At 38.2% G+C, this 11,801-nt stretch overlaps 1 protein-coding gene across 1 annotated transcript; it reads left to right on the top strand.

Annotated features, from left to right (window-relative positions):
- Positions 1–8,600: 8,600 nt before the first annotated feature.
- Positions 8,601–11,311, top strand: LOC131255594 (enolase 1, chloroplastic). Its single transcript, XM_058256342.1, has 6 exons — positions 8,601–8,949; positions 9,123–9,277; positions 9,398–9,715; positions 10,254–10,400; positions 10,509–10,559; positions 11,117–11,311. The coding sequence occupies exons 1-6, from the start codon at positions 8,616–8,618 to the stop codon at positions 11,180–11,182; spliced, it is 1,071 nt and encodes a 356-aa protein (XP_058112325.1). The 5' UTR covers positions 8,601–8,615; the 3' UTR covers positions 11,183–11,311.
- The last annotated feature ends 490 nt before the right edge of the window (positions 11,312–11,801 follow it).

Here is an 11,801-nt window from a genome sequence, read left to right on the forward strand (position 1 = left end):
TTCAACTATGGACATTTCCTTTCTAACTGTTATGGTATGGTGTGGTCCACCAGAATTTTGGATCTGCTGATTCTTGGAATTTTGTACTATCGTGATCTTAAGAAACTGATAGACGGAGTGGATTTGTCATGGGCATCTCAGTGGGCCCCGCATAGCTTCCGAACGCCGGAACTTCCTTGGGTCACAGTCGCGTCCTTTGAAAATTATCTAAACTTTTACAGAAATTTACCACTGTAGACCCATTTATGGCCCATTTCCTTTTTTAAGCCCACTTATTTTTAGCTCACGAGAATAAGTCCCATTTGTACGGACAGTTTTTTTTAAAAGGTCGAAAATGCCCCTGCTTTTTCCCTCAAGTCTAGGAGAGGCTGGGGTTCCTATAGCTACAGATTATAACCGTAGCTATTAAAAAGTTTAATCAGGAACAGCAATACCGCTGATCCGGCGGTAATGCCGCTGACATCTAGACGTCCGTGCAGTAGTGCTGCCTTTTTTTTTTTTTTTAAAAAAAAATAGGTGAGTCCCATCGTGGGCCCCACATGCAATGTTCATGATTTTGGTGGGCCCCACATCAACCTGTGCACCTTTTTTTAAAATTTTTTTTACATGGATAACTTTATTCTACCTACATTTTTCTCTAATACATATTTATATAAATATGTATATATAAGCATATAAAATTTTTTTCTCTCTTTTTTTCATTTCTTTCTTTATTCATTTAACAAGAATATCTTCTAAACCAAAATTAGTCACTTGCTGTACCCTATATGATTTTGGGGTAGGAGAAGCTACTTTAGCCAACAAACCTATTTATTTTCTAAGATTCCATCAGGTTGATAGTCGAAAATCCATTTCATTCACTTCGCGGTCAATTTTAATCTATTCGCGGTCAATTTCATTCATTTCATTTACTTCACGATCAATTCCCTTCACTTCACGGTCATTTCCATGCATTTCACGGTCAATTCCCTTCACTTTACGGTCAATTCCATTCATTTCACGGTCAATTCTGACGATTTCTCTTCGCTTCACTTCACGGTCATTTCCATTCATTTCACGGTCATTTCCATGCATTTCACGGTCAATTCCCTTCACTTCACGGTCAATTCCATGCACTTCACAATCAATTCCGGTGATTCCACTTCACTTCACGGTCATTTCCATTTATTTCACGGTTAATTCCCTTCACTTCACGGTCATTTCCATGCATTTCATGGTCAATTCCCTTCACTTCATGGTCGTTTCCATGCATTTCACGATCAATTCCGGTGATTCCACTTCACTTCACAGTCATTTCCATTCATTTCACGGACAAATCCCTTCACTTCAAAGTCATTTTCATGCATTTCATGGTCAATTCCCTTCACTTCACGGTCAATTCCATGCATTTCACGGTCAATTCTGGCGATTCTGCTTCACTTCACGGTCATTTCCATGCAATTCACGATCAATTCCGGCGATTCCCTTTCACTTCACGGTCAATTCCATGCATTTCACGGTCAATTCGCTTCACTTCACGGTCATTTCCATTCATTTCATGGTCAATTCACTTCACTTCATGGTCATTTCCACGCATTTTATGGTCAATCCGACGATTCCCTTTCACTTCACAGTCAATTCCATGCATTTCATGGTCAATTCGCTTCACTTCAGGGTCATTTCCATTCATTTCACGGTCAATTTGCTTCACTTCATGGTCATTTCCATTCATTTCATGATCAATTCGCTTCACTTCACGGTCATTTCCATGCATTTTACGGTCAATTCTGGCGATTCCCTTTCACTTAAAGGTCAATGCATTTCATGGTAAATTCCCTTCACTTCATGGTTAATTCCGTGCATTTCATGGTCAATTCCCTTCATTACACGGTCAATTTCATGCATTTCATGGTCAATTTCGGTGATTCCCCTTCACTTCGCGGTCAATTCCATGCATTTCACGGTCAATTCTCTTCATTTCACGGCCAATTTCATGCATTTCACGGTAAATTCCAGCGATTCCACTTCACTTCATGGTCAATTCAATTCATTTCACAGTCAATTCCCTTCACTTCGCGGTCAATTCCATGCATTTCACGGTCAATTCTGGCGATTCCCCTTCACGGTCAATTCAATTCATTTCACGGTCAATTCCCTTCACTTCATGGTCAATTCCATGCATTTCACGGTCAATTCCGGCGATTCCCCTTCACTTCATGGTCAATTCAATACATTTCACGGTCAATTCCCTTCATTTCACGGTTGATTCCACTCATTTCATGGTCAATTCCACTCATTTCATGGTCAATCCCCTTCACTTGTAGCGATACCGATACTTTCGGTTATCAGCGATATTCTCGACGATATCATTATTATTTTCGTATCTCTGGCTAGTGAAACTTGTTGCGATACCGATATTTCTGGTTATCAGCAATATTATCGACGATATCGATATTATTTCCGTGTGGAATTGACCGTGAAGTGAAGCGGAATCGCCGAAATTGACCGTGAAATACATGGAAATGATCGTGAAGTGAAGGGAATTGACTGTGAAATGCATGGAATTGACCGTGAAGTGAGGGGAATTGACCATAAAATGTATTGAATTGACCGTGAAGTGAAGGGGAATCGACAGAATTGATCGTGAAATGCATGGAATTGACCGTGAAGTGAAGGGAATTGACCATGAAATACATGGAATTAACCGTGAAGTGAAGCGGAATTGCTGGAATTGACCGTGAAATGCATGGAAATGACTATGAAGTGAAGGGAATTGACCGTGAAATGTATGGAATTAACTATGAAGTGAAGGGAATTGACTGTGAAATACATGGAATTGACCGTGAAGTGAAGCGGAATCACTGGGATTGACCGTGAAGTGAAGCGGAATCACCGGGATTGACCGTGAAGTGAATGAAATGAATGAAATTGACCGCGAACTGATTGATATTATTGACCGTGCAATGAATGAAATAGAATTTCGACCATCGACTCAATAGAATCTTAGAAAATAACCAAGTTGGTTGGGTAAATTAGCTTCTCCTCCCCCAAAATCTTATACGGCATGTTAAGTAACTCATTTTAGTTTGGAGATATGATTGTTAAATAAATAGGCAAAGAAATGAATTAAAAGATAGACTAATATTTTTATATACTTATATATACATATTTACATAATTATAAAATTATGTATGAGAGAAAAATGTAGGGAAAAAAGTTCCCCTGGTAAATGTGAAAAAAAAATAAAACACGCTTTTTTTAATTTTGTCTTTATGTAGGATTCCCTATGCTTTTAGAGGTCCCATCATGAGGTCTGTGTTATATCCAAACCGTCCATCTATTTGGTGAGCTCATATTAAGGCTTGAGATGAAAAATAAGACAGATCTAACTATCAAGTTGACCACACTATAAAAGGTAGTGGGGAATTGAACGTCTACCATTGAAACCCTTTTAGGGGTTACAGAAGTTTTGGATCATTATGAAATTTGTTTTTCCTCTTCATCCAAGTCTTTGTGGCCTTATGAATAGATTGGATGGAAAAAAAATGTTATGGTGGGCCCTACAAATTTTTTAACGGTTAAAATCAATTTTCCTGCTGCTCTTTGTGGTGTGGTCCAGTTGATCTTTGGATATGATTTTTTTTTTTTTGGATAATGCTCCGAAATGATATCGAAATATGGATGAATGTTGTGGATATAATAAATACATAACTGTGGGGCCATGTAAGTTTGATCTCTTTTAAACCGTTCATACAACTCGGAGCTCCGAGGAGCGTCAGCGTTCGTCTTCAAGCACCAGGCGATCCCCTTGAAGGAAAAAGCAGGGGGCATTTTCCTTTATCGACCTTTGGCAAGTCGTCCGTACGGATGGGGCATATTCTGGTGAGGTAAAAAGACGTGTGTTTAAAAATGTAAATGGGCCATAACTGAGGCGTACAGTGGTAAATTTCGCAAACTTCTTTTATTGAAAAATAATCACATCCAGCAGCTGTACGTGTACTTTCACATGCATCCATTTCTCTCAAGCTCACGAATCACACATGTACGATGTGGAGCCGTACAGATGGTGTAACGTGCTATGTTGACGAGATTTTACAATGATTCGGCTAACCAACTTAATGGTGGGCCACACTAGTATACCGTCGGCTGTCGAATGATTTTTATTTTGCGTCTAGGATGATGAGCGGATTATCCTGAATTTCTTAGCAGGTGTTCAACATGGTGTAGTCCACCTTCTACAAGGATTGGATATTTTACACGTATAAAAAATTTGGTGGGAGAGAAATGGCTGTATTTAAAGTCTACGTATACTTAGTTTATTTGATCATTTTCAGTTTATTTGATTTATATAAAGCGGTGGTCAACACAAGGAGAAGAGGACGTTTAGGGCACGTGTATTTAATGCGTATTTGGATTCAAGGAACGCAAAAATACATTTTTTTTTTTTTTTTTTTTAATGAAATCAGTCTTCCTTTGTTTCACGTCAAGCTTCTGGTTTTTTTGTCGAATTTGAGGAAAACATCAATTTAAACTTTCTTTGTTATAAAATAAAAACATACTCCAAAGATAATCTCTCACAATGCAAGTAAAATGAGTTTCTCAGCCGTTAAATCCAGATATGCCAATGTACTATTGGGAACGCGTCTTATTATTATTATTATTATTATTTTATCCTTTAAAACAAGGGTTTTACTTTTATAAGTAAAAACCTTCATGTTCTCTATAGTTATTTAAATTCTATCAATGTACTATTTGATTTTGTCTTGGGTTATTTTTGTGTCCAACAAGTCATGTCAGGGCTTTTTGCCTTCCCAACATGTGCCACGTGTGTCACTGTCCATTTTCCCTTACACCTCACGGTACAAAGCATCCCACATGTGTTGATGTGTCAAATATTCCACTATCCATCTTCTCTTGTGCCCCCATATGTTAATATGTCACAGGTAACATCATTCATCTTTTGTTACATTATATATGTGTAGGACACCTTACATGCACCAATCTGGTGTCACGTTTGCTGTCATACATCTTCAATTGCTCCAAATATGTCACATGTACCAATGGCGTAAATGTGCACAAGTTCTTTTAAATGCTCACATGACACATGAAAGGACGTGATGAGGTCAATCATAGTCTTCCTCAAGAGATAAATATCTTGAATTTACGAGGCACTCTTGAATTTATAAGAGGTTTATCGAACTCATGAGATAAAATAAGAAATTTATGAAAATTTTATTAATTGAATGATGGATCGATATTGAAAAAAATGAGTTTAATATGCTTTAAATAACCCTAAAATCATAAAGAAGATAGCCCTAATCAAATAAGAAAATTATTTTCGAAAAATATATAATTTTCACCGTTTGTTAACTTGTCGATGGGTTGAAATAGCTGAAACGTGTCTAGAGATTTAAATAAAAAATTCTATGATTTGACCCGATCAAATTATGCTGAATTTTGTCGATTTCTCCTTCGATTTCTTCCGATCCATGTGGGTTAAGAATGTACTTGATCCATATTGATTGAAAAATCATCCAATGAATGGATAGATAATCTAATAGACCCCACATGATGATGACCCATATCAAGGTGGTCCCATATGATGAACTATACACATCAACGATCCGCCCCTAATGATAAACGACCCACCTCCAAGGTGACCCCTATATGATGGGCAACCCACATTGAAAGTGGGGCTAACATGATGGGTAACCCACATCAAAGGTGAGCTCCATATGATGGGTAATTAATAATGATGGGCCCCATATGATGGATGATCCACATCAAAGTGACCCACATGATGGACAATCCACATCAAAGGTCGACCTAATGATAAGTGGCCTATGTGCAAGGTAGGTTCCGCATGATGGATGGCCCACATTGGAGGTGGGCCCACCTGATGGACGGTTCACATCTAAGGTGGGTTCCACATGATGGATAATGGATATTGAAATGGGCCCTACATGATGGGCAATAACATTGATGGTGGGTTCCATCATCCTCGTGATGGATAACTAACATTAAAAATAAGCCTTACTTAATGAATTGTGCACCTTAAAATTAGTCAGCCCCTAATGATGAATGACCCACAACCAAGATGAGCCCTGATGATAGATGGCCTACTTCAAAGGTGAGACCACACAATGGATGATCCACATCAAAGGTTGACCTTACATGGCGGATGATGGATGTGAGGGGGACCAAATAGATTTTCCAAATATTACTTACGATACTGGAAATCAAATATGTTTTTCTACATTTTGGATGATAAGTATATTATTTACCAAACATACTTATTTGTTAATTAAGTCGAAACTAAGATAAGCTACTTAAGGTATAAGTAGGTACCATCTAAATGCCCCCTTCTTAAACAGTTTAAAAAAAGAGAAAAAAGATAAGAGAATATTGCCTTTCTCACAAACTAGAAATATTTTTTTTGGAAACATTATTTCCATTATTTACTTTCCATGAATCCAAGTGCACTAATTCATACCATTGGCTCTCGAGCAATTTTTTGACCTTGCATCTAGAATGACGAGTGGATTGTCCTGATTTTCATACCAGGCGATCAACATGGCATGGGCCACCTTTTGCATGGATTGGATATTTACACATGTAAAAAGTTCGGTGAAAAAGCAATGGCTGTATTACAAGTTCATATATATACAACCGTTTTATTTCATCATTTCTAGTTTATTAGAATTTGCATGAAGCACAAGTCAACACAAGGAAAGTTTGGGGAAAGCCAACAGAAAAGGACGTTTTAGGCACGTTTATTTAGAGGGAATTTTTACCTCCAGAGTCAATCGTACGTGCTTGAGGTCCATTGAACCTCTCCCGACAACTATGGCATCATCTGGCTACAAGTCAGGAAAATCTTGACTGTCCATTAGTGGGCCTTATTGTGGATGGGCGTGTAGGTGAAATTTCATACATGACATCCGGTTGTGATAATTTCTTTATCGAAAAAGCACTAAATTGTCTTATTATTTATTCCATGTATGCAATCTGGTAAGTATGACAAAGTATTTATCTTTTTTCTTTTCTTTATTTATTATTTATTATTTATTTACTAAGGGCCCTGTCTGGAAGCAAGTGAATTTTTGTTTTGGTCAAGTTCTCCGGGCCAAGCTATTTGTGACTAAGCTGATTGGGCTTGCTGACCTAGACTAACTTGGATTGCTGCTGTTTGTCAAGAACCCGGTTAAGGTAGGATTATACATTGCACATGGCACATGTGTGGTGCTTGACAATTTATGTTTGAACATGGCACATGCTGAGTACTTGAAGATGAATAGTGGTACATGCATGGTGCTTGAAAATATAAAGTGCATATGTGTGAAAGTTGATGATGAATGCTAGCATATTCGAAACACATAGTGCATGTACAAGTTGATACATGCATTGCATGTGGCACATGAAGGGTTTGAAGGTTAGATGTGGAAAATTTGTAGTGCTTAAAGATGAAAGGTGGCACTACCGCACTTGTGGTTCATTGGCATGTGTATCACAATTAACTCTGGCATGTGCCATAATAGGGATAACCAGGTCCCAAGCATTTGTAGGAACATGGGAAATCTCTCCAACAAGGCATAGATTAGGCTGTCTTAACTTTTCTTTGTTTCTGCGATGCCTAACATGCAACAAATGCATGGATAAGGTCTTGACCCGGACAAGCCTGATTAGTATTGAACTTTTGTTGCTACCAAATATATCCTAAGCATACATTTTACGAATATAGATATTGCGGTAAATCGCATTATTATGCTTCAATTCCGAGGTGTAATTGTTAGTTATATATGCTCTTTTAGTATGCAATAAACCTAATGAAATACTCATTACTAAAACACAATTTGTGTGCAATAGAAATTTGGAATACTTGTTGAGATAGTAGATTTTTGAAATACTTGTTAGCTTATTCGATGAATGTTCTCTTTAAGGCAAGGTCACAATGAATCCCTTAAAAAAAAAGGCAAGGTCACAATGATTCGTGAGTCAAACTCTGACTCAGTCATGTATTAAATCTTGAGTTGAGTATGGTCTTTGAACCTTGCTTTGGGCAATGCCTCAGATGAAGGGAAATTAGAGAAGCATTAAATCTTTGTAGTGAGTCAGTGACTGTCGAGGAGATAGTGTGCCGTGAGAAAAACATCGTGTGAGCATTGCCGTGAAATGGGTGACTTGTTGGATTGGAAGATATGCTGGCAGTAGATTAAATGATCAATAGTAGGAGCTACAGATGTTGTTAGTAGTTAATCGTCTCCATAAAGCATATCCACATAAGCATTTTCAGACAACATCCAGCATGAACCAGCCAAGTAGGCAACTAACTCACATTGGAGGATTTTTGGTAGTATCACTATAAGGTGTTATATCATGTGTTTGTGATAGGGTTCCAGAAAGATTCTTTTATTTCCTTGCCAATCACTGCCAATCACTGCACAAAGAATATGATGTCCTGTAAGACAGTAATCCAAATAAAGAACTCAATCTTAACCTTTGGAGACTAGAGCAAGTCTATCCAATTGTGATGATTTATATGTCACTATTACTATCACATTTTGATGTTTGTATGTTTGTTTTGTTGTTCTATGTGATTGATTGCTTCCACTTTCTGTAGAACATAAAGTTCTGACATGTATGTGTTTTCTTTTTTGATCAGGAATCAAGCTGATGTTGATGCCATTATGCTTGAGTTTGATGGAACCCCAAACAAATCAAAACTAGGGGCCAACGCCATTCTTGGAGTATCATTAAGCGTATGTAGGGCCGGTGCAGGAGCGAAGGGAGTACCTCTCTACAAGCACATTCAGGAATTAGCTGGAACGAAGGAGCTTGTGATGCCAGTTCCAGCATTCAATGTGATAAACGGGGGCAGTCATGCGGGCAATAATCTAGCCATGCAAGAGTTTATGATATTGCCAGTTGGTGCTACTTCATTTGCTGAGGCTCTGCGCATGGGCAGTGAAGGTTAGCTCCCTCCCTACCCCTTAAAGGCTCAAATCTGTTGGCATTATCCACTGCTTCATTCTAAATTGTGCTTGTAGATCTCCGTGCAGATAGACCCAGAATAGCATGATAGTCTTATGTTACTGATGCAGAAAAACTGGAATGACTGTTTTAAATTGTATTTTATGAAACAGTATATCATATCCTAAAGGGTATCATCAAGGCCAAATATGGGCAAGATGCATGCAATGTCGGAGATGAAGGTGGCTTTGCTCCTAATGTTCAGGATAACAGGGAGGGGCTGGTTTTGCTTATTGATGCGATTGAAAAGGCTGGTTATACTGGCAAGGTAGAATAAGCGATTGAAAAGGCTGGTTATACTGGCAAGGTAGAAACACCCCCCCCCACCCCCCCCCCCCCAGCTCTCTTTTTTCTCTGCGCAGAAATGATCTCAAAATGGGTTTTGCAGATCAAGATTGGGATGGATGTGGCCGCTTCAGAGTTCTTCACTAAAGATGGCAGATACGATCTGGATTTCAAGAAGCAGCCAAACGATGGGGCTCATGTGCACACAGCTCACAGCCTCGGTGAGCTATACAAAGAGTTTGTCAGAGACTTTCCAATTGTGCCCATTGAAGATCCCTTTGATCAAGATGATTGGAGCTCATGGGCATCACTACAGTCCTCAGTTGATATACAACTAGTGGGAGATGATTTGTTGGTAACAAATCCAAAGCGGATTGCAGAGGCAATTCAGAAGAAGTCTTGTAATGGTTTGTTATTAAAGGTAAGGGTTTCGATATCTATCGTGCTCTTGTAAAACTGCTATCTTTGGAAATTTGAGTATCCATAACTGCTTTTCTCCTTTTTAATATATCAAGTTATTTCAGCAATATATCGTTAAAAAATTATTCTGGAAAGCATAGTTATCATTGAACTGAGTCTTGGGATTTCAATTCTCACCTTTTCAATTTATTGGTTTGGGCCTTTGAGGGCACCATTAGTATGTGCCTGAATCCTGCAAATCTGCACAGGCCTGTGATTATTCTGAAATGGAATTGTGTTGACAATGCATCACAAACCAATAAAAATATCTGTTAGTATGATCTGGGGTTCATTCAATTATATGTCTCTAATGCAAGCATGATCTTAGACACAATCATTACCTGTATGCGTTCTTCCTACAAAATACATCTTATGTCCTGGTAAAACCTGAACCACATAGCAATGATCATGGTTCAATTTCCATGTCCCATGATTGCATTCAAATACAATCGCTTTAATGTTGAGTTCATTCCAACTCACTGTAGACATCTCTTGTGCAGGTTAACCAGATTGGAACAGTTACAGAATCCATACAAGCAGCTCTTGACTCAAAAGCTGCAGGATGGGGTGTGATGGTGAGCCACCGCAGTGGCGAGACAGAGGATAATTTTATTGCTGATCTATCCGTTGGCCTAGCAAGCGGACAGGTATCATCTCTAGTACTGATTTTATTCGCAGAGATATGTTGCTGGTTGTTTATCTTTGTTGATATTGTGTAATGTTGAACTGGTCACTGTTTGTGAACTGTCCTACAGATCAAAACAGGAGCTCCTTGCCGTAGTGAGCGGCTGGCCAAGTACAATCAGGTAATAATGAGCCACTTGTTTTTGTAAATGTCTGTTGTCTGATTGGTAAAATTCAAAACTATTCTTCTTTATAATACTGGATTTATTTCCAGCACAAAACCATCTCCTCTTGGACAGCTGGATTTTCCAAAATATGACAAATTGGTATTTAAATTAGTATAGCTGGTACTGCGAGATGGTTCTTAGACCGAGCTATCATGGGGTCTATTTGTACCTATCTTAGCTACTTTTACAGCATGACCTGGACTCTGTTGCAAAAGCGTTTTACTTTCCTACATGGCAAGGTTCCTTTGATTCTTCAGTCCTTTGTATCATCTTTACATTCATTACAGTTACCGGGATGTTTATAATATTCAAAACTACTTTCATTGTTTCTAAGAAATCTAGTCTGTGTTTTTCTCACTCCAAAGAAATTATATCTCCATTTCTACAATATATCCCCACAATTGGCCTTTCCTTGAAATGTTGTGTATCTTGCAGATTGTTAGATGCAATTTCCTTGCCCATTAACATAATCCCATAATTCTTATTTTTTTTTTCCCTCAATTTGGTTACAGCTTTTGCGTATCGAAGAGGAGCTTGGGAATGTCCGCTATGCTGGTGAAGCTTTCAGATCCCCGTAGAAAGATTTGAGCAAATTTAATGTTGTTAATGGAAATAAGATTGGATCAAATGTATGTTTAGCAAGAAAGTTAGAATATTTTTGTAGTAGTCAGCTTAGATGCAATTACAAGGGGCATCTGTTGATTTGAGAGTGTCAGCCGTTAGGTTCTGTATATGCGGAATAATCGATTCTATCGAAAATAGGAAATCTTGTTCATGTATCTCTGCTTAAATGTATCCAAATCCATTCTTGGGCCAAGATGCAATTCTGCCTATTTAACTCTCAATCTTTCCCTGAATTTTATTTGATGGATAAGCAACATCTAACGAGGGATTGAGTTTTAGTTTGCTAGATTATCATGGGTTTGCTTTTCTATAGTGGCAATGCTGTTGACATTCTACCGCCTCATCTCCACCGTACATGTATTGCAACAATCCGAATTACCTATATCTTGTCCTTGGAAACAAAAAACCAAAAGCTAGGTTAATCTGGTTCTGTCAATAATAACTAATATACAAGAAACCATCTGCCGGAGAATATAGAAAATGAAAAAGAAATACTCAACAAAAATCAAATTTTGTGAGGAAAGAAGACACCACAGTATGTGTAGTTCATCATGCTGTGTCACCAATTATCTG

The sequence above is a fragment of the Magnolia sinica genome, chromosome 9 (genome assembly GCF_029962835.1).
Source record: "Magnolia sinica isolate HGM2019 chromosome 9, MsV1, whole genome shotgun sequence".
In the NCBI taxonomy this organism is placed as follows: Eukaryota; Viridiplantae; Streptophyta; class Magnoliopsida; order Magnoliales; family Magnoliaceae; genus Magnolia; species Magnolia sinica.

Bases quoted from the DNA above. Each gene is read 5' to 3' on its own strand.
- LOC131255594 (XM_058256342.1), top strand. From the start codon at position 8,616: ATGTATGTGTTTTCTTTTTTGATCAGGAATCAAGCTGATGTTGATGCC. The intron at 10,401-10,508 runs GTATCATCTCTA...ACTGTCCTACAG, and splicing joins TTGGCCTAGCAAGCGGACAG to ATCAAAACAGGAGCTCCTTG. The intron at 10,560-11,116 runs GTAATAATGAGC...ATTTGGTTACAG, and splicing joins GGCTGGCCAAGTACAATCAG to CTTTTGCGTATCGAAGAGGA.